At 40.1% G+C, this 22,421-nt stretch overlaps 1 protein-coding gene across 3 annotated transcripts in view; it reads left to right on the plus strand.

The window, feature by feature from the left end:
* LOC144689479 (zinc finger and BTB domain-containing protein 2-like) overlaps positions 1 to 22,421 on the plus strand; it is a 46,082-nt gene extending 23,661 nt beyond the window's left edge. Inside the window, exons 1-4 of one of the 3 annotated variants that reach the window (XM_078556592.1) lie at positions 15,573 to 15,676; positions 16,926 to 17,046; positions 17,388 to 17,569; positions 17,932 to 22,421. In XM_078556592.1, the coding sequence (XP_078412718.1) occupies positions 17,397 to 17,569; positions 17,932 to 19,330 (1,572 nt within the window). In that variant the 5' untranslated portion in view covers positions 15,573 to 15,676; positions 16,926 to 17,046; positions 17,388 to 17,396 and the 3' untranslated portion in view covers positions 19,331 to 22,421. Of the gene's footprint in view, positions 1 to 15,572; positions 15,677 to 16,925; positions 17,047 to 17,387; positions 17,570 to 17,931 lie in introns of those variants that run through there. The other 2 variants (XM_078556591.1, XM_078556593.1) reach the window with 2 other exon arrangements.

Here is a 22,421-nt window from a genome sequence, read left to right on the forward strand (position 1 = left end):
GTAAGACTGTGTAACTGTAATCTTGTGAGTTGAAGTTTTCTTTTGTTAGTTTTTTTTTATTCGTTCATGTGGGCATCATTGGCTATGCCAGCATTTATTGCCCATCCCTAATTGCCCTTGTTTCGAGGACATTGAAGAGTCAGCCACATTGCTGTGGGTCTGGAGTCACATGTAGGCCAGACCAGGTAAGGACAGCAGATTTCTTTCACTAAAGGACATACAGCAAGAAATACAGCAAGGATGTGCGGAAGAACTTTTAAACCCAGCGAGTGGTAATGACCTGGAATTCACTGCCTACGAGGGTGGTGGAAACAGAGTATAATTTCAAAAAGAAATTGGATGGGCACTTGAGGGAAATAAACTTGCAGGTCTATGGGATCGAGTGGGGAAATGGGACTGACTGGATTGTTCTACAGAGAGCTGACATAGACTTGATGGACCAAATGGCCACCTCCTGTTTCCTAATGACTCTTAAGTTACATGTATTTTAAGTAGCTCAACATTGTAGTATTATTAGAACTGCTTGATTATATGTTATAACTAACGATGTACTCCCACCTGGCTGTTTTCATGTACTGCCTGAAGGAGAAAGAGCCTCCTTGTAACATTTAAAGTAATAGCATCATTTATGCAAGAAGGGTATTGAACATTTGTTTAACAGGCAAGCTAAGATATTAGGATGTAATGAAAGAGAAATGTGCTAATTTGATGTTGGAAAAATTGTTGCTTTTTTAAGAATTTTCTTGCTTTATCCAATACACTAAACCTTCTGAAATGTTTTCAAGTCAGACTTGTTAGAGATTCCAGCCTTATTACGGATGCTAATAAATAAGATTCTTCAGGCTGTATTACTGTGACAGACTCCCAGTGTTTCATTTGTTTATTGTTGATCACAGACAATAACTGGTCAGACAAAATCATTCAAGTTACAACTAGAAAGGTTCCATCCTACTGGACAGTATTATTTTCATTCCTAATAATTCTATGAATGTTCTTTTGAGCATTTCATTATTTCTTCTCTGTTAAATCGAATCTGTTAATTTCCTGATTAACCCTGAAACAATTCATGTTTTTGTAAATTTGACCACCGTTTTGATATTCTTGATGCAATATTTATTCTTGTATTCTGCAACAAATGTATTTGAGTTTTGGTAAAAACATACAATACTTGAAAAATGTGCTTCTTGTGCCAATGTGTTTGCATCCCAACTGAGTTTTCAAACTTCACTTCAATACTAACTTAATCCTCTTGCAGCACTGTGCTTAAGTGGTGTGTTAAGTGCTCCATGCCCTTTAATGGGGTAACCAAAATTATACTTCACTTCTTAAATAACTTAGTTTCCTCCTTTTCTTTGCAAATCCAACCTATTCTCTATCGGAAAGTCAAGTGGTGAAGGATAGAACTGGAGTCAATTTTTCAGCACTTTATAAGCTTTATTTATGGAGATACACATTACAAGCATTCAGGTCCTAACTTAGCGACCATAATTTCAGCCTGTTCCTATTTATAGGAGCACAAGTAAATCACAGTTAATGCCCACCAACTGTATAGAATTAAACATAATTAATGTACAATTAACACAACCAATAGGTAATGCCTCTTAATTTTGATATATGGACTCTTAGTCCTTTATTGACATTCTGGTCATCTCTGACCTCAAATGAATCTCCCAGATCTTTGCTATTGCAAAGGTGTTCGCAAGAACTATTTTCCTGCCAGTTACCTTTATGTGCTACACCTCAAAAATCATCTGCAAGCAGAGATCATGTGTTCCAAATGTGCCAACAATGACATCTAATTCTATCTGACTGCCTCATCAAATCCTGGATGAGTCAAATTTTTTGTGGGCTCAACACTAAACAGATTGGTGCAATCCTTTACTGGCTCCTGTCTGTACCTAGTGACCTCAGGTACCAGCCCCTTTGGTTTCCTGAAAAGTTATTGGTACACGACTTCTGCATTTAATTTGTCTCCGTACTAGGTTTTTGACTCCATGTCCAGTCAGTCATCCAGGCTGTTTCCACTTCAGGATTTGATTCCACTTCATCTCACTTAACACCATATCTCTTCTCTTCTTTTGAAACTCTAATCTACACCTCCAATTTGAGAATTGAGTTTTAAAATGTTTCCCCTGCCATCCTCACGTTCTTTCTTCACAACCTTCATGTAATTCACAACTCGACAGCCTGACTGGTTACCCACTTAGAGTCCTGCAGACTTATTGTCTCCTTACTTGCCAGTTCTTCTTCTTCACCAGCAATTCCCTGCACAACCTCAATTCCACCTTCAATCTCTAATTCTGGATTGGCTGTTTATTCCCAACTCCCTTTGTTCCACAATGGATGCCTCCGAACTTCCCCTTCAGTACTCTGGAATTCTCTCCCTGCTTTACTACCTCCCCTGCCTTTACGGTTTTTCAACCATGCTTTTGATTTCCCCTCTTCTACCTATAACTCAGTGTAAAGAAATTGAAGATGTTACTTTATTGAGATGTGGCATGTTAGCATGGGGGGAATGTTTTTCTTCTGATCTGTCATTTAGAGTCACCAGTGAGCAATCTCAGATTAGCAACAATGCAGTCAGATGTAGTAAGTCTTTCTTTACTCTGCCCCAACAACATCCCTCAGGTCCAAACTTAGCTGCATTAGATGCTGACACTGGGTGATGATTTTCTTGTGGCACTGCCAAATTATGTTCTGTTTGGTGCTGTAGGCCCCTGCCTACCAGGGACAGGACAGTTTCATTTCACATTGGACTGTCACAGCCTGCAGGCTTCCATCCACTCATTCTGGGGCTGGATTTGAACCCAACAACCAGTGTGAAAGACCTATGCCTAACCCTTGTGCATGAACATTATGTAAATACAAATTGTTTTACACTTAACTATTTAGCATTCAACTTTATCCAAAATTTCAAAATTCGAGAACCTGGTGAACCATCAGCACAGTGGAAGCGGTAAAGAAAGCAATTAAGATCTTGCGTGTTTAGCCAGTGGGAATGCATAAGGCCCAGGCAGTGATCATGTTATAACTGCACAAAGCACTGAACCAGTCCAGCCAGGAGCACTGTACTACAGTGGGAACTCCTGGCATTAGAGGGAGTACAGCACAGCTGTAAAATTATAAAATGATACAGCATAGAAGGAGACCAAGTGTGCCATCTCTTTAAAAGAACTGTCCAATTAGTCCCACTCCCCTGCAACCTAAGTCTATTTTCCTGCCATTGCCCAATGATCACTTAATACCTTTGGATAACAAGTATCTATCAATCTCAGATTTAAAATTTACAGTTGATCCATTAATTGTAATTTGTGAAGGGAATACCAAACTTCTACCACACTTTGCATGTAAAATTATTTCCTAGTTTCACTCCTGAAAAGCCTGGCTCTATTTTTAGACTATTCCCCCTAGTCCTAGACTCCCCAACCAGTGGAATAGTTTTTACCTAGCTACCCATCTTTTGCCTTTAATATCTTGAAAACCTCGATCCTATCGATCCTTAACAGCCCTAGTTTGTGTAATCTCTCCCTTTGGAGTCCAGGTACCATTCTATGCTGCATTTCCCTCCAAGGGCAATATATCCTTCCTAAAGAGTCATGCGCAGAACTGTTCATTCCAGGTGTGTTCTAACCAGATTTTGTACAGCTGAAGCATGACTTCTACCACCCCCCTTATATTCTAGTTGTTTAGAAATAAAGGCCATCATTCCATGAGTCTTTTAAATTATTTTCTGTGCCTGTTCATGACATTTTGATGATCTATGTACCTAAATCCCCAGAATTCTTTGGGCCCCCCACTGTTTCTGAGCATTAGCATTCTGTTCTATCCTTTTTCAGGTCTAAAGTGGATGACCTCATATTTATCTATCTTGAAATCCATTTGCTACAGCCTTGCCTATTTACATAATCTACAATTTTATGTTTCCATCTACACTGCTTACAATGCTGCCTATCTTTATGTCATTGACAAATTCGGATATGTGGCTTTCTATCCCATCACCTAAGTCATTAATAAATAGTGAATAGTTGAAGCCCCAGCACATTCTTGTGGACCACTAGTCTCATCCTGCCAGTGAGTGTACCTGCTCATTTTCCCTACTGTCCTGCCAATTTCTGAACCAGGTCAATAACATGCCTTCAATTCTATGGGCTTCATCTTTAGCTGCTAATCTCTTATGAGAGACTTAATCAGATGCCTCATGAAAATCCATATAAATAACATCCATAGATATTCTCCTGTGCAATACTTCAGTCACCTCTTCAAAAGAAATCAGTTATGTTCATGTAGTGATTGTAGGTATAATCTTTCCTACTGCCTTTAGGGGTCACATGATTATACTGACGATTGAGCCCCAAGCGCAGGTAATCTTAGGGGCAGAGCTTTCTAGTCATGGACTTAGTTCAAGCATGTAGCTTCTAAGCAAGCTCTGTAATAAAGTTATCTGTTTCAAGTAAGAAACTTGTCCGGTACATCAATTTCATTACAATTGGCGACGAGGATAAATAGCTATGACACTGTACCTTGCCTTCTGAATGTGAGTACATCAATTCTTAAGGAAAGAAAGCAAAGTATACTCACCAGTCATGCCACTGTTGGGCAGAATCAACCCTTATGACTCGTCCGTGGAAGACTGGAGCCAGTACATAGAGCGCCTGGGTTTTTATTTTGTAGCAAATTAAATAACAATAACAGCGGAGGAGAAGCAGAAAGTAATTCTTTTAAGTGTCTGTGGTAGCAAGACATATAACCTCATCCGCAGTCTGACGGCCCCAAACGTGCCCAATTCTAAATCTTCCAACAAATTGGTAGAGCTCGTAAAGAAGCATTTTCAGCCAAAGCCATCAGTAATTATGCAGAGATTTAAGTTCAACTCCAAAGTAAGAGCCCTGTGAGAGTCCATCGGAACTTATATAGTGAAGTTGAAGCAGTTGACTGAGCACTGCGACTTCGGAGATAAACTCAATGACGTTGCAGGATCAGTTGGTTTGTGGCATTCACGAAGATGCCATTCAGTGCCGCTCACTTGAAGAAGTTAAACATTGATTTGAAGTGCACCATGGAACGCTAGCATGGAGAGTGCTTAGAGGGACTCAGGCTGTATAGAATGTGCAACATGGCACCATTCTTCAGTTGGGGTGGAAACCAACCACCGGGCATGGCGTGAATGCCAGAGAGACAGCTGCGAAGCAGGAGGCAGTCTCTGCTGCTCGAAAAATGAAAAGGCATAGTGGAAGCATTTCAGCAGCGATTCAGAAATCAATCTGTTATTGATGTTGGGGTAACCATGTCCTGGAAACCTGCAGATTTAAGGAGGCAGAATGCCATTACTGCTACAAAAAAGGGCACGTAATAAAGTAATGCAGGGTGAAATCAAGACAGCGCAACAGTCAGCAGACCAAAATGATTGAAGTGCACATTATAACAGAACCAGAAGCTGCCGATACTGATATCTATTCCCCATATTCGCTCCTTGGTATCCAATGGCATTACCATCACTGAATCCCCCACTATCAACATCCTGAGGTTACCATCGACCAAAAACTGAACTGGACCAGCCATATAAATACAATGGCTACAAGAGCAGGTCAGAGGCTAGGAATTGTGTGACAAGTAACTCACCCCCTGACTCCTCAAAGACTGTCCACTATCTACAAGGCACAAGTCAGGAATATGATGGAATACTCCCCACTTGCCTGGATGAGTGCAGCTCCTACAACATTCAAGAAGCTGGACACCGTCCAGGACAAAGCACCCCGTTTGATTGGCACCACATCCACTAACATTCATTCCCTCCGCCACCGACGCACAGTGGCAGCAGTGTGTACCATTTACAAGATGCACTGCAGGAATTCACCAAGGCTCCTTAGACAGCACCTTCCAAACCCATGACCACTACCATCTAGAAGGACAAGGACAGCAGATAAATGGGAACACCACCACCTGGAAGTTCCCCTCCAAGTCACTCACCATCCTGACTTGGAAATATACTGCCATTCCTTCACTGTCGCTGGGTCAAAATCTTGGAACTCCTTTCCTAACAGCACTGTGGGTGTACCTACACCACATGGACATCAGCAGTTCAAGAAGGCAGCTCACCACCACCTCCTCAAGGGCAACTAGGGATATGCAATTAATACTGGCCCAGCCAGCGAAGCCCACATCCCATGAACGAATAAAAAAAAAGAAAAAGAAATACAATGTCACGGCAGTAAAATCTGAACCAATAACCCTCACCCTTCAAGTGAATGGGAAGCCTCTAGTCATGGAGGTAGATACAGGAGCCTTGACCACAGTGGTGGGAGATCGCATGTTTAAATTGCTAAATGAAGGTACCGAACCACTGAATCTGGAGCAAACCATGGCTCAACTGAAGACATACACTGGAGAGTCAATACAGGTAAAGGGCATCGCCACAGAACCTGTGTCCTACAGGTAACACAAAGCCCAGCTTCCAGTGATCATTGTAACAGGTGAAGGACCTAGTCTTCTGGGCCGCGATTGGTTACAAAAAATTAAGCTCAGCTGGTCAGAAATATTTCAACTGAGAACAGGAGGAATTCCTGAGCTGTTAAGGAAGTATAACAGCGTGTTTCGTGACGAATTGGGAAAGATAAAAGGCTTACGAGCAAAAATATATGTAGATTCGAAGGCAACACCCCGGTTCTTTAAGGCCAGACCTATGCCTTATGCCCTAAAGGAGAAGGTGGATGCAGAATTGAGCCACTAAGAAAAGCTAGGCATAATCCAGCCAGTCCAATTTTTGGAGTGGGCAATGCCCATAATCCCTGTAATGCAACCAGATCAAACTATTCGCATTTGTGGAGACTATAAATTAATTAATTGTGAACAAGGTTGCTATGTTAGATAAATATCTTGTCCCGAGGAAAGAAGATTTGTACCCGAAACTAATTGGAGGAAAGTCCTACACCAAACTGGACATGAGCCCTGCGTACCAACAGTTAGAGCTGGACAGCATGCCGAGAGGGTATGTAACCATCAACACACACAAGGGCCTGTACCAATATACATGCCTTTGGTGTATCATCTGCATGTGCACTCTTCAAAAGACCATGGTAGGCCTACTGCAAGGACTTCCCCGGTAGTAGTGTACCTGTATGATGTCCTTATCACAGGATCAACGGAAGCTGAACATTTGACCAATCTAGAAGAGGTTTTAAGAAGATTTTTGGAAGCTGGTGTACGATTGAAGGAAGAGAAATGTACATTCCAAGTGACTGAAGTCACTTACTTGGGTCACTGAGTGGATGCCCAGGGGTTGCATCCAGTAGAGGAGAAAGTCAGGGCAATCAAAGAGGCACCCTCTCCTACCAGTGTCACTGAACTGAAGTCTTTTTTGGGCATGGTAAATTATTACAGTTGCTTCTCGCCAAACTTGTCAACTGTGTTAGCACTTATACACTTATTATTGAAAAAGAACCATCATTGGTCATGGAATGCACAATAAGAAGAAGCCTTTGCAAAAGTCGAGAAGCTATTATCTTGTCTACTAGTAGATTATGACTCATCAAAATAATTAATATTAACCTATGATCTCCCTACGGGGTGGGAACTGTGTTATCACACAGAATGGAAGATGGTTCTGAAAGACCAATAGGCCATGTCTCCAGAACCATCTCTACAGCCGAGAAAGGTTATTCACAACTTGAAAAGGAAGGTTCATCAGTAATGTTTGGAGTGAAGAAATTCCACCAGTATCTGCGTGGTCGCATTTCACCGTAGTGTTGGACAATAAATCGTTAATGGGTTTACTCAGTGAGGATAAGGCCATTCCACCAATAGTCTCAGCCAGAATTCAACGTTGGGCTTTGATTTTACCAGCATGTGAGTATACCTTTTATGCACTGTCCTGGTGTGCATATTGCAAATGCAGACGCACTCAGTCGTCTTCCATTACCAGATAGCATTGTACGTGCTCCAGTGCCACAAGAAGTTGTGCTTGTGTTGAATTTCTTGGACTCTTTGCTGGTCTGTGTGAAGCAACTAAAGAATTGGACAGAGATCCAATTTTGTCAAAACTCCGAGACCAGGTATTGCAAGGATGGTCAAATTCAACAGTGTCTGAAGAGAGAAGACCATTCCACGCGTGTAAATCAGAGTTAAGTTGTCGTGATGGAATCTTGTTGTGGGGAGCAAGAGTCGTCGTCTCTTTGCAAGGAAGACAACCACTCTTGACACTTCAAAGTGCACATCCAGGCATTTCGAAGATGAAGATACTTGCGCAAAGCTATGTTTGGTGGCCAGGCATAGACAGTGATATTGAAAGCATGGTCAAGCGCTGTCTCCAGTGTCAGCAGCAGCAGAAGTTGCCTGTTTCAGCTCCACTGCATCTGTGGAAGTGGCCTGGTATGCCCTGGGCTAGACTACATATCGACTATATAGGTTCATTTTTAGTTTCCATATTTTTATTAATCATCAGTGTGCATTCTAAGTGGATGGATGTGTACGAAGTTAGATCACCAACATAGTGTGCAACTATTGAAAAGCTGTGCTAATGTTTTAGTATACATGGCCTACCGGAAGTCATTTGTTTCAGATAATGGTACTGTCTTCACTTGTACAGAATTTGAGATTCATGAGTTTAAATGGAATTAAGCATATTAAAACAGCACCATATCATTCATCCCTGATCAAATGGGTTAGCTGAAAGAGCAGTGCAAACTTTCAAATGAAGAATGAGGAATGAAGAAGTTATCCAAAGGTACTTTAGAAACTCAACTTTCATGTTTTCTTCTCAATTGTCATATGACTCTTCATGCAACTACGGGTTCAACACTGCCTGAATTACTGATGAAACATTGCCTTTGTACAAGGTTAAGTCTGGCGTTTCCAAACTTAGAGGAGATGGTTTGAGAAGAACCAGAGTAGTCAGAAATTAAATCACGATATTCATAGCAAAGCTCAAAGACTGTGGGAAATAGTTTTCGTACAGAATTTTGGAAAAGTTGGGTTCCTGGTATAATTGTCTCTGAAACTGGACTCTCGTCATTCCAAGTCGAAGCGGAAGACCGGATTGTTCGAAAACATGTGGATCATCTAAGGAGTAGAGAGACAATTCCAACAACCAACTATTTCACCTGTAATTGATGTCAAACCTTTAACCCCTGAGGTGACAGATCGATCTAGAATAGACATAACTGATGCCTCTGTTGAATTACCTAATCCTGAATTTCCACTGTCTAAGGATGTCCCTGATACTGCAGTTCCTGATCATGTCAATTGTTATGGCAGGCAGATGGTAAATGCCAAGCTGCCCAAATTCCAGACGGAAACTTGAAGCAGCTGCCACAACCATTTGCAATTTGTACTTATTTCAAGATGCGGGCTTTGAATTCAGTGAAAAAAAGGCCACCAAGTCTTATAGGTTTCTAAAAAAGCTAAATTAAACCTTTATTAATAGAAGAAATGATTTTGAGCACATACATAAATCTACAAATTACTACTATGATAACATGTAAATCCCCTAATTAATCTAAACCCCAGTTATACCTCCATTAAGGCAACAGTGAGATACAGATTTTAAAAGACCCAAGCAAAGTAACACAATATCCTGAACAGTCCAATTCAAAGTACGTTTTTCTCAGCTTCAGTTCCTTGTAGACAGCAGCTTGAGGCTTAGATGCTAAAGGCTTTTCACACCTGTGTTAGATCTTGGAATGCCTGCCCTTACATATAAGCTTCACTCCTTTGTACATATTTTCGTCTTTGAATGCAAATTCCCATTGTTTCACTGTGTCTTTGGACTTTACCTCTCTAATAATAAAAATCCGTCAAAGTACCAATTTTAGCAGTACAAATCTTTGGGGAAAAATAAACACGTTGTTTCTTAACTTCCCCTGGCTAGGTGTAACATTTCACCCCCTCTTTTGAATTCAATCTAGTCTGGTTTAATTAAAAATGCAAATGTTCCCTTTACACCTTGTATTCTAAAACTTCCCCATGTTTACCTACTTAACGTTTCAAACCTAGCTTATCTTCTGATACATCAAAGCCTTCAGACGAGTTACCTTTAATTCAGTTAAGACACACACACACACAATTACTCTACTTCACAATAAATTCCAATAACATTATGAAAATTATTATATCTTCCTGACATCAGTCCAGTGGGCGAATCTCAAGTGGTAGAGCTATGCTGCTCTAACCGAATTAGAAAACCACCTCAGAGACTTGATCTTTAATTGCATGACTTGAGTATAAATGCATATGTTGTGGATTAAAATATTCTGTGTAAATAGGAAATGTAAAAAAAATTAAAGTGAGAGGAAATGTAGTGATTGTAGGTATAACCTTTCCTGCTGCTTTTAGGGGTCATGTGATTGTACTGATGAATGAGCCCTAAGCATGGGTGATCTTAGGGGTGGAGCTTTCTAGTCGTGGATCTGGTTCAAGCATGTAGCTTCTAAACGAAAACAGAATTACCTGGAAAAACTCAGCAGGTCTGGCAGCATCGGCGGAGAAGAAAAGAGTTGACGTTTCGAGTCCTCATGACCCTTCAACAGAACTAAGTAATATTAGGAGAGGGGTGAAATATAAGCTGGTTTAAGGTGGGGGGTCTCGAAACGTCAACTCTTTTCTTCTCCGCCGATGCTGCCAGACCTGCTGAGTTTTTCCAGGTAATTCTGTTTTTGTTTTGGATTTCCAGCATCCGCAGTAGTTTTTTGTTTTTATAGCTTCTAAACAAGCTCTGTAATAAAGTTATCTGTTTCAAATAAGAAACCTGTCCGGTACATCAAGTTCATTACAGTTCATCAGCCTCCCTTTTACAAATCCATGTTGGCCCTCTCTGCTCACTTGAAATTTTCAGTGTTCAGCCACCCTATCTTTAATTGTAGTAATTCCCCGACAACAGTTGAGGCTAAGTCTATAACTCCCTGGTTTCCCCAGTTGCTCCCTCACTGGAAAATGCTCCACTTGCCCCACTCATTCCCTAGAAGTAGATCCTACACTGCTTTCCTCCTCATTGGACTGGAAACATACTGATCAAGAAAGTTCGCTGGTACAGACTTCAGAACTTTTGACCTCATTGCCCTTTGCACTGTTAGTTTCCTAGTATATTTTAGGATAGTTGAACTCTCCCATTATCACTACTCTAGTCTTCATGCAATTTGCCTACAAATTTGCTCCTCCTCCGCCTTCCTCAGAAAATTTGGAATGTTTGCATTGATTTTAATATGAATGCTATTCCATAAGTGACTACGTTTTGTAATTAAATGCATATTATTTTTCAGGTTTAGCACGATTGCATAATGAGACAGGACGTGTGAAATGTTTTTCTGTTTCTGCTGCGTCTGCTTTAGTGCAACAGTAAGCCTAGTCCTTTTCCTGTAAGTACCCCGAAATGTGAGACCACTACTCTCTCGAGACTTCTCCAGAATGCTCATCAACTCCCCCCTTCCCCACAAAAGCACATGAGCCCCAGAACCTCATTTCCAGTTACCCCAGATGCATTTCCTGCCCCCCTTGTCTCACCCAATTAATTAATCTGCAACCTGAAAGCTGACGGGCTCAATAATAATCCCATCCTGTTCAGTGCTCTTAAACCCAGATGACTTCTCTTCTCCAAACCTCTTCAAATGGTGGCAACCTACACCTGCTGTGCTTTCTTTCTGCCCAAGTATTCTTGGACCTCTCACCCCCAAACTACCACTGAGGTACCAGGATACTGACTTATTTGTTTACCTCAGAATTTTAATATCAATTTCTTTTTAAATCTGTAACTATATCATGCAAAACCAAAGGCATCAATTCCCAGTCAACATATAGAATCCTGTATAGTCATTGCTATAAACAATGGAATTAACTCAGTTATTAATTTCAAACAAAAACTGAAAATGTTTGAAACCTTTAGAAGGGTCTACACTTGAAACATTATCTAGTCTCTTCTCCCCACAGATGCTGACTAACATGTTTGGCATTTACAGCATTTTCTATGTTTATTTCAGATGTCCAACATCTGCAGTTTTTTTGCTTTCAATTATTTAACAGTTTAGAAGTTTTGAACTTAAAAAGTGGGTGTGGGTGATAGGACTAGGCATATATTTTAAGGGGCTACATTTGCTCCACCCAGAATACCTGAAGTCAGTGAAAATCCAGTAAAATGCACCAATGATTTCATAGATCTTTTTCACCACAATTTTAAGGGACAGATAATAAATTTAGTTTCTTATCATCCTTAATATGTTATCTGATTCATGGTCTAGAAATTTGTTGGTGATTTTGGGCATATGAATGCTTAATACATTTGAACAACATTCCTGTGCATACTATTTTAACAGAGGTGTTAACCCTTTTAAGATCAATCAACCGCAGTTTGTACTCTCGAGTATGACATCCTTCACTCTACCATTACATCAAGCCAGGGGACTAATCCTGGTTCAATGAAGAGTGTAGAAGAGCATGCTAGGAGCAGCATCCGGCATACCTGAAAATGAGGTGCCAACCTGGTGAAGCTACAACATGCATGCCAATAGCGGAAGCAACATTTTGGAGACAGAGTTAAGCAATCCCACAACCAGCATCAGATCAAAGCTCTGCAGACCTGGCACATCGGTCATGAATGGTGAGGACAATTAACTGACTGGAGGGAGGAGATTCCATAAACATCCCCGACATCCTCATCCTCAGTGATGCAAAAGACAACGCTGAATGGTTTGCAAGCATCTTTAGCTGAATGGATGAACCTTTTGGCCTCCTTCTCAGGATGCCACCATCACAGAAACTAGCCTTCAGCCAACTCAGTTCACTCCACATAATATCAAGAAATGGCTGAATGTAGCAAAAACTACAGGTCCCAACAGCATTTCAGTTGTAGGGCTGAAGATTTCTGTTCCAAAACTAGCCATGCCTGTAGTCAAGCTGTTCCAGCACAGCTCCAACACTAGCGTTACCTAATAAAGTGGAAAATTTATCCACGTATGTCCTGTCCACGGAAAGCAGAACAGATCCAATCTGACCAATTATCACCCCATCTACTTTCAATCAGCTGTAAAGTGATGGATGGGGTCATCGAAAATGCACTTACAAATCTGCTCACTGATACTCAGTTGGGTTCTGCCAAGAGCAATCGGCTCCAGACCTCGTTGCAGCCTTGGTCCAAAGATGAACAAAAGAGCTGAATTCCAGAGATGAGGTGAGGATTACTGCCCTTTACATCATGACAGCATTTGACCAAGTGTGGCATCAAAGAACCCTTGTAAAATTAAAGTTGAAGGGAATGGGAAGGGTGATGTTGGGGGTACACGCTTCACTGAGGAAAGTCATAACTTAGCACAAGGGTTGGAGGCCAATCATCTTAGCCTTAGAGCATCGATGCAGGAGTTCCTCAACATCATGTTCTAGGCCCAACCATCTTAAGCTACCTCACCAATGATCTTCAAACCATCATAAGGTCAGAGATGGGATGTTTGCTGATTGCAGAATGTTCAGTTCAATTCCATTTGTAACTCAGATAATGAAGCAATCCGTGCTTGCAAGCAACAAGACCTATACCAGAAACTTAGCTAGACCACTTCTGTGGTTACATGAGCAGATCAGAATTTGGGTATTCTACAGTGAGTAACCATCTACTGATTTCACCAAAGCTTTCCACCATTTACAAGGCATAAGTCGAGAGTGTAATGGAATACTCTTCACTTGCCTGGGTAAGTGCAGTTTCAACAATAATCAAAGTCCATCCAGGACAAAACAACCCACTTGATTCGCCTTAAACATTCACTTTCTTGACCACTGATACACCATGGTTGCAATGTATGCCATCTACAAAGTGCACCCAGCAACTTGCCAAAGCTTCTGCAACAGTGCCATCCAGCTACCATATAGAAGGAAAAGGGCAGCAAGCACATGAGAATGCCACCAGCTGCAAGTCGCATACTATCCTGCTTGGAAATATATCACCGCTCTTCCATCGTTGCTGGGTCAATGTCCTAGAATTCCCTGCGTAACAGCACTGCGTGCGTACCTCGATCTCCCCCGCCCCTCCCCATGCTCTCCCCCACCCCTCCCTGCAATCTCCCCTGCCCGGCACTCTCCACACTCCACCCTCTCCCCTGCCCACCATGTATGCCCAAATAGACGGTGTTGCCCATGGGATCCCCTCTAGGCCCAGCTCTCTCAAACATATTTGTTGGGTTTCATGAGAAACGTGTCTTCGATGGAATAACACCTAACCTCCTACCCCCCCGCAGATTTCTGATATGTGGATGATACGTTTGCTATGTTTAAATCTGTAGCTGCATGTAACAATTCCCTTGCATGCCTTAATGGGCTCCATCTTGCGCTCAAATTCACTTATGAAATGGAGCAGTCAAATGAACTTCTCTTCCTTGACGTACTAGTTGAGAAATCTGCCAGAGGATTCTCTACCATGGCCTACCACAATATACTGGTCAATATACGTATTGGGATTCTTACAGTTCCACACGTTATAAGATTGGTTTTATTGGCAACTTTGTAAATAGGGCCTGAACCATTTGCTTACCATGCAAGCTTGATGCTGAATTAGAGTGGATTGAAGGCATCCTGAAGGATAATGGCTACCCTGATTGGATCATTTCGCGCTATATATCACGCAAGCTCATTAATGGGCCTAAGGCCGTCACTTTTGATCCTGAAAAATGTCCAGTCTACTTCAGATTACCCTGGAAGGGCAAGATATCTCAAAAATTTGAGCAACAGGTTTCACACTGCTACTATGCAGTAACAACACGAGTGGTATTCGTCACTAACAGGATGCTGCCGCCAAATCAAAAAGACATTCTGCCTATCACACAAATGAGTAATGTGGTCTATGAATGTCAGTGCCAGTGTGATGCTAGCTATATAGGCCGTACCTCCCAAAGACTGGCATATCGTATCAAACCACATATCACAGCCGCTGTTGACAATGGGTAGGGTACAGACCGTACCCAACCAGCACGTGCTTACAAAACTCAAAACGTAGTGTCCAACATTAGATGTGAATTCACGAATGGACAACATTTGTTAAATAATCCTCAATGTGCTAAGAATTACACTGGACAACCAGTTTAAAATTGTCAGTTGGGATCGAATGTGGCGCTTTTGCGTATACTGGAAGCTACATATATTAATATGCAAGGTCCTGTTATTTGCAGACAGAAAGAACATGTACACACACTGTGCCTGTTTCAGCTAAACAAAATAAGTGACAGTCATTCGCTGACTCATTCTTCAGGGCAATGCCTTGACCAATCATGGTCAAGCTGCCTGGTTTAAATTTCAAACAATGCTTGGCAGTTAACTGTCAGTCATCATCACTGGTGCATTCTCCATGGCAATGCCACTTGCCAACCAATTAGCACTCTCTTCACATGCAGCATAAATTGTTGTTTTCCCCCTTATATTGGTATTCTTGTGAGTGTCCTGATGAGTGCAAGATGAAAATCTTAGACATGTCTCTTTTTTCAGCAATGCTAAAGAGTGCTCAATTGAGTCATGAAAAAGAAATAAAAAATATTCTTTATAATCTTCTAGGCACCTAAGAAAAAGGAGGAAGGTTTCAAGGATAAACACCTAAAGCACTTGTATCTTAAGCAAATTCACCCTGGCTGTTGGGATTAAGTATACATATTTTATGATAAGAATAAAAAGGTTTGAGGAAGAGAAAAGAGAATTACTTGCATCTTACATACAATGGGAGGTAAACAGTATTATAACTATATACTTATGATACCTTTATCTTTCAGCACCAATATGTAATATATTTATCCTCTATCAGTTAGTTACCTCATAAATTGCTTAATTAAAGATAGGTTTAAGCTATTAAAAAAAATCATAATAAACATCAGATAATAAACTCCACATCCCAGACTGCTCTTGGCAATGCTATTGAAGATCTATTAGTGCTGCTTTATTTACATTAAATGCATTAAACACTGCACTGCTCCAATAAGAATTGATTTGTACTATATACACAAGACAATCCTGTGTGCAGATAATAACGTGCAGTTTGAGAATATAACTCTTAATTCTATAGTTTTAACTTCTCCGATTAGTTTGGTCATTCACTTTCATTTTTAGATTTCATGTGATTTATTTGACCATCTTTTTGTTTTATCTCCATTTAGTTAATGTATTCTTTGCGTCTGAATACCATAGTTTAGAATTAAACTATATATCACTGGCCCCCCCCTAATAAAAACTGCATAGGATGTAGAGTGGTCTTGGTTGCTGGTGAATCACTGCAAAATTCACACTATTTTACCAGAGTTAAAACTGTCAAAAGTTTCAAAATTGCAACCTGTAACTTCTAGTAGGAGTAGACAATTCAGCCCTTTGGAGCTGTTGGTTAGATCATTAGCTGATTTGTACTGGTCAATTCCTGTGCTAAACAGTGGTCACTGGAATTGATGAGCAGATCAAAGTGCACAATTGAAGAGCCTTAGAGGTTGGCCTTTAGCATTCTTCTGGAGATCCACTGCCAGTCATCAACCCTGCAATTTCCAACCTTTTTCTCCCTTTGTATTCAAATTTGTGTTTCTTGACGCTGAATAATAATTATTAATAATGAAAGTATTTTCCTTTTCCTGTTTTTTAAATGAGATATTAAACCAAAGCCCTGGGTGCCTTCTCAGGCGGATGTAAGAAAAGAGGAGCATGGGAATCCTCCCAGTGCCCTCAACAATATTTATCCTTCAACCAACACCACTAAAACAGATGATCTTGTCATTTTTCTCATTGCTGTTTGTGGGGTCTTGCAAATCTTCTAAATTGGCTGCCACACTTTTTTACAACAGTGCCTACAGTTAAAGTATTACTTGGCTAGGTGGAATTATGGGTAGGAGAATAACATTCTACTGTAAGTGATGACTTGCACCAAGTGTGGCAAGCGAGGAACCTCTCTGGAAGTGCAATCTCACTAAATTTGTCTTCGTATGATTTGGTTACAGCAAAAGATTTTGCCTGATAAAACTTCTAAAAAAAGATGGAATGAACTGTGGAAATTACTCGGATTGTTAAGTGGTACATGTACAGTAATGTTATTTGAAGAATAAGGAATATTCCATCAAGGTAAGTTACTTTTTTTTCTGTTTTAAAACTCCGCTTTCTCCCCTTGTATGTTGCCTTGGGTAGTATTTCTTTGCTAAAAGCGCTATAAATGTAAGCTGTTGAATTCTGGGTATTCATGTGTAACATATTAATTCCTGAAAAAAAAACTTTTTAAACTTGAGATCCAGCTGATTATTTTATTTACATTTGTTGATATGGATATTAAAATATGTAAATGATCTTAGTGTATCGTGGAGGAATATGAAACTTTAAAGTACATCCAAAATGAGTGCAGCTTTGGATAATAAGTTCAGCTATTATGTGTCTTGTGTTTAATGTAACTCCTTTCTTGTGCTTTCTAGGGTCTAAATATGGAACTGGCTAATCATGGTCTAATCCTGCTTCAACAACTAAATGCCCAGCGAGAATTTGGGTTCCTGTGTGACTGCACAGTGGCTATAGGTGATGTCTATTTCAAGGCACATAAAGCAGTCCTTGCCTCTTTCTCCAATTACTTCAAAATGCTTTTTATCCATCAAACCAGGTAATGCGTTGACTCCGATGTTAAACTAAAAAAAAAATTACTGTTATCGTTATTTGCACAAATTTATTTTTCTTCTTTGTCCATCTTCTTACCCCAGTGGTCCCAAAATAGGAATGTTCTAAAGTGTGATACATTTTGGCATTGATGGCACTAACTTGTCTGCCATGTGACTGCTACCCCCTCACCTGCAGGATGAAGGGTGCATTCTGCCCACGGATCATTTTTCCCCAAGTGACAAAACTGTCTCTCTTGAACTGTGCTTTGCTTTATTTAACGTTAAAGTGACTTTTGTTTACTTGGTTCTATTTGTTCTACTTTATGCGTCTGCTAGTCTGAAAATATTTTAAAATATTTTTTCACAGTGACTGTGTCCGACTGAAACCAACGGATATTCAGCCAGATATCTTTAGCTACCTCCTACATTTGATGTACACTGGGAAGATGGCTCCCCAGATTATTGATCCGGTCCGTCTCGAGCAGGGGATTAAGTTCTTACATGCATACCCATTGGTTCAGGAAGCCAGCTTAGCCAGCCATGGAGCGATTCCTCGTCCTGATCAGGTTTTCGCGTGGACATCTTCACTCTATGGCATCCAGATTGCAGATAATCAAACCACAGCTCAGAGTAGGTTATCAGCAGCAGCAGAAAAGTCCGGGCGAGAGCCCAGATCACATACTCATCCTTCTCGGATGGAGCAAGAACGAGGTGCAGAAGGTAACCAGCAGCATCTCCAGAGTGCACAGATTCTCCAACCTTCACAGCATTTTGGGCAGTCATCTGTGGCACCTTCAGGCACACAAGGCTTGATTTCTCCAGCTGGTCCCCCAACAGCTGAAGAACGATGCGAGAATATCCCCCTGTTAGATGGGCAGCCAGGAATACATGCAATAGCTCATGTTAAGCCCAGTATTATGAAAAGGAATAGTGGTTTTCCAAAGTTTTACGTCTGTCATCTTTGTGGCAGAAGGTTCACTCTACGAAGCAGCCTGCGTGAGCACCTACAGCTCCATACAGGAATGTCACTTCCAGTTACCAACCCAACAGGAATGAATATGCTGGGACAATTGGTAGAGCCTGGGAAACCGACAAAAGATCCTGAAGAAATACCAGAAGCAGAAGTAATTAGCGATGGTGAACTGCAACAGAAAAACGATTCACCAATGGCGGATGGCCAACTACAAGCAGAAACACCACCCCCATCAGACATTGCAGACATTGACAACATAGAGCTAGGGGATCAAGATCGGGAAGTAAAAAGGCGAAAATATGAATGCTCCATCTGTGGACGTAAATTCATCCAGAAAAGTCACTGGCGAGAGCATATGTATATTCACACAGGCAAACCATACAAGTGTAGTACCTGTGATAAAACATTCTGTAGGGCCAACCAGGCTGCCAGGCATGTGTGCCTTAACCAGAACTCTGATACCTATATGATGGTGGATAATAAGCAAGCGATGCTCACTGAAGGTTCCTCGGAAGAAACGAGTCAGTCACTAATGGATCCAGTGTACCTAGCAACAAACCAGTCAAACCAATCGTACAAGTGCAATCTGTGTGATAAAAGCTTCTCGACTGCGAGTGAAGCTGTTCGGCATTCGTGCCAAAACCAGAACTCTGATACCTTTGTTTTGATGGAAGGCCAACCAACAGTTCAGGGGGAGGGCTCTTCAGAAGCTTGTGAAGTGACAGAAGTGAGCCAGTCATTGTCAGAAACAGTGCATAACGTGGAGGATGGCCAGGCTGTTTTAGTGGAATGAAAACTCTGTTCATTTACTCACTTTTCAATGTATTTCTTATAATGTACAATTCAAAATTAATAGTCATTAGATATGAAGACGTTAAAATTTTATTTTCTAAATTAGATCTGAGCTCTCTTTGGTAAAAGCATGTCATTCATTATCCAAGGACCTTGTTACTTTTAAGATGAAAATTCAGGTGGCATAATTGTATCAGTCAGTGTTTGCACTAGAATTCAGACTAGCCCCTGTCAATCATGAGCTGCTTTGGGACCAGGTTAATATAAAGGAAACTGATGTGTGTTGTTCTTTACTTGTACTGGTGTTACCTGATGAGTACCTCCCTTGTAAAGTGGATTGAGTAGGAAATTAAATCACGCTGTTCCAAATGCATAGAAGTTATCACATCATGTATATGCTTCACTGAGCTATTTCTGCACAGCCTCCCTGAACCAACTCCAGACTCAAAGAAGTGAACAAAGTCCTGTTGAGCTCTTTGGATGTGTACTCAAACTAAAAGGTACCCAGTTTGAATAAAGCATTGGTGACTGACAGTTTCCAGGGGTCACGGTGCAGCAGTTGACATTTTGTGATTAAGCAAAACTCATGTTCTCCCAAAAGAGACACAAGAGCTGTTGACAAATGTTCTTATGCTTCACTAATTATCAGCTGATCACTGAGCACACACCATCTGTTGGTAGTATAATGAATGCCACAAATGACGAATCATAAGGAACATGAGGAAATAGGAGCAGGCCATTCGGCCTAAATAAACAATATGCAGACAGAATGTGGCATTGCTGAACCAATAATGAATCCAGAGTATGGTTATACCCTGGGTGAAGTCAGCATATGACTAATTCTCTCAAAAGTGGAACAACAATTCAGTCAATGTTATTGGCAAAGAAAAATGTATGAACCTGGGTGGGTGAAGGTATTGCAGTAAATCCTATGTCAACTAGAATGCCCTTCTAACGAATGAATTATATATATGAGAAGTATTTCCTAGATAGAACTTGTTTGATATGGTATTAAATACAAATTGCTCACATTTGGAAATTTTGTTTCGAGACCCGTTTTCCAGTGTGATAGAACAAAGCAGTGCTCTGGTGCTCCATGTTCTTCCCTATTCACTTGTATAATCTTGTTTTTAAATGTGTTCAGTGTAACTCTGAATATCACTTTTACCTCACTTATTTACAATTTGCTCTTTGACATGTCTGTAATTTGCTTTCAAAAGTGGGTATGGGGGGATTTAAAAGTACATCTATGCATGCTGACTTCAAAATACAGTAGTAGTATTTGTAACTTGTTTTACAGAAGTACTAGATGCATTATTTATTCTGTGTTGTATGTCTTTATACATTTAAGAGTCCTTAATAAATACTGGAAAAAATCTAAGCTGTAGAATAGCAACCCTTAAAGAAAAAAAAACTATCCTTTCATCATTTCCAGATTAACTGTATGGAGATTCATAATATGCAAAAAAAAAAATCACGGTAACATTGCTGTCTGAAAGGGTAAAAAGTGGGTGTGTGCCACGAAAATAAATTCACATTTGGTTTCTTGCTCAAAATATTTAGTAAGTGTGCACACGTACCAAAAATGTAAGCACTTGTCCTGTAGATATTGTATTAGCTGTGTAGAAATTTACTTTTCTCCACAAAGTGGCATGTGCGAAACATTTACCTAGATTGGAACAGAAGTGGCAATTTTTTAAATGTCCCATTACCTTGAAATTGAGCAAATTTTAAGAAGTGTGCTTGTGATGATTGATTTTTCCAATTAGCCTATTTTTATTTGCTAATTAGTACACATGCTAACTTCATTCAGTACTGTACTACTATCAGTTAGTACGATAGTGTTAGAGTGCTCTTATTGTAGACAAGCACTAAAAACCACTATCTGGAGTACACAGAATGAATAAGTATGATACTTGCTCAAACAAAATGATAATTTTACCAATAGGTTATGAAAGGGTACACCAGACTCGTACATTTGGAACTGTTACATATAAATGCTAATGTTACAAGAAGCATTGAACCCCAAGATATTTTGTTTTACTGTTTATTATTTGTAGTTTTGTGTCTATATAGCTATTTAACTAGTTGCTCAGTAAACCCCCAGATTATACTAAGGTATTACTCGCAAACTTAAATTCCTAAAACACAACAATGAAATTCCAAGAAATAATGGATGTAAATTGCTCTGTTGTTACAAGTTTCATTTAGACTTATTATGATAGAATTAGTACTTGAAATAAAGTTCAACTGCCTTAAAATACTGAAAGCATAACCATGATGTTCAGTGTCAAACCTATTATTTGCATTAATTATGGTTCAAAAAAAGTGTAGTTTTTTAAATCAGTATTTGTAAAGCTTGTTTCAAGAGAGAGAGAATAATGTAGTTCAGTCTTGTAAGATGAGTCCCAGGTGAGGAAAGTACATTCCTTCGTTCTAGTTAACAAGTAATACACTGTAGTATCCTTGACCAAAACAAATCGAGGGTTAGCCAGTTTAATTGGGGGCATATAAACATTTTCTTTTGGCCCACAATGGCTCTTTTAAAATTTTTCTGATCGTGTTTTTAAATATGTTGATAATAGCAAAGTCGAACTTTACTTGAATTTTAAATTGCTGAGGTTAAGAGCATTGTTTTCTGTGATATCACCTGCGGTAGTGCTCCTTACCAGCATTGTCAAAATTTGAATGCATTGTACGGTGTTGCCTTTTTTGTGTAACTTTTAAGTTGCTGCTCAAAAGCTAGCCAGTTCACCTGTATAATTGGGGCCTTATTTGACAAAGCATACATGCAGATTCTTTATCCTTGCTGTATACAATAATAGACTACAGATTAGTTGGAGAAGAGTTGTGTATGCCTTGTTGACTAAGTCACAGGTCTAAATTTCAGCCTTACTTTTTTCAATGACTTGCCATTGTGTTTAGTCCTAAATCTGCAAACTGAATACACACCGCACCTGTATTTGTCTTGATTCCATGCCACAACTTTACTGTTAAATCAAAAATTTTGTTAGTTAATAACTGTATAATGTGTAATATAACGCTGCCAATACCAAAGACTTGAATAAAACGAGCTTGGTAGGAACTGGAAA

Source organism: Cetorhinus maximus, chromosome 14, assembly GCF_964194155.1.
Source record: "Cetorhinus maximus chromosome 14, sCetMax3.hap1.1, whole genome shotgun sequence".
Taxonomy (NCBI): domain Eukaryota; kingdom Metazoa; phylum Chordata; class Chondrichthyes; order Lamniformes; family Cetorhinidae; genus Cetorhinus; species Cetorhinus maximus.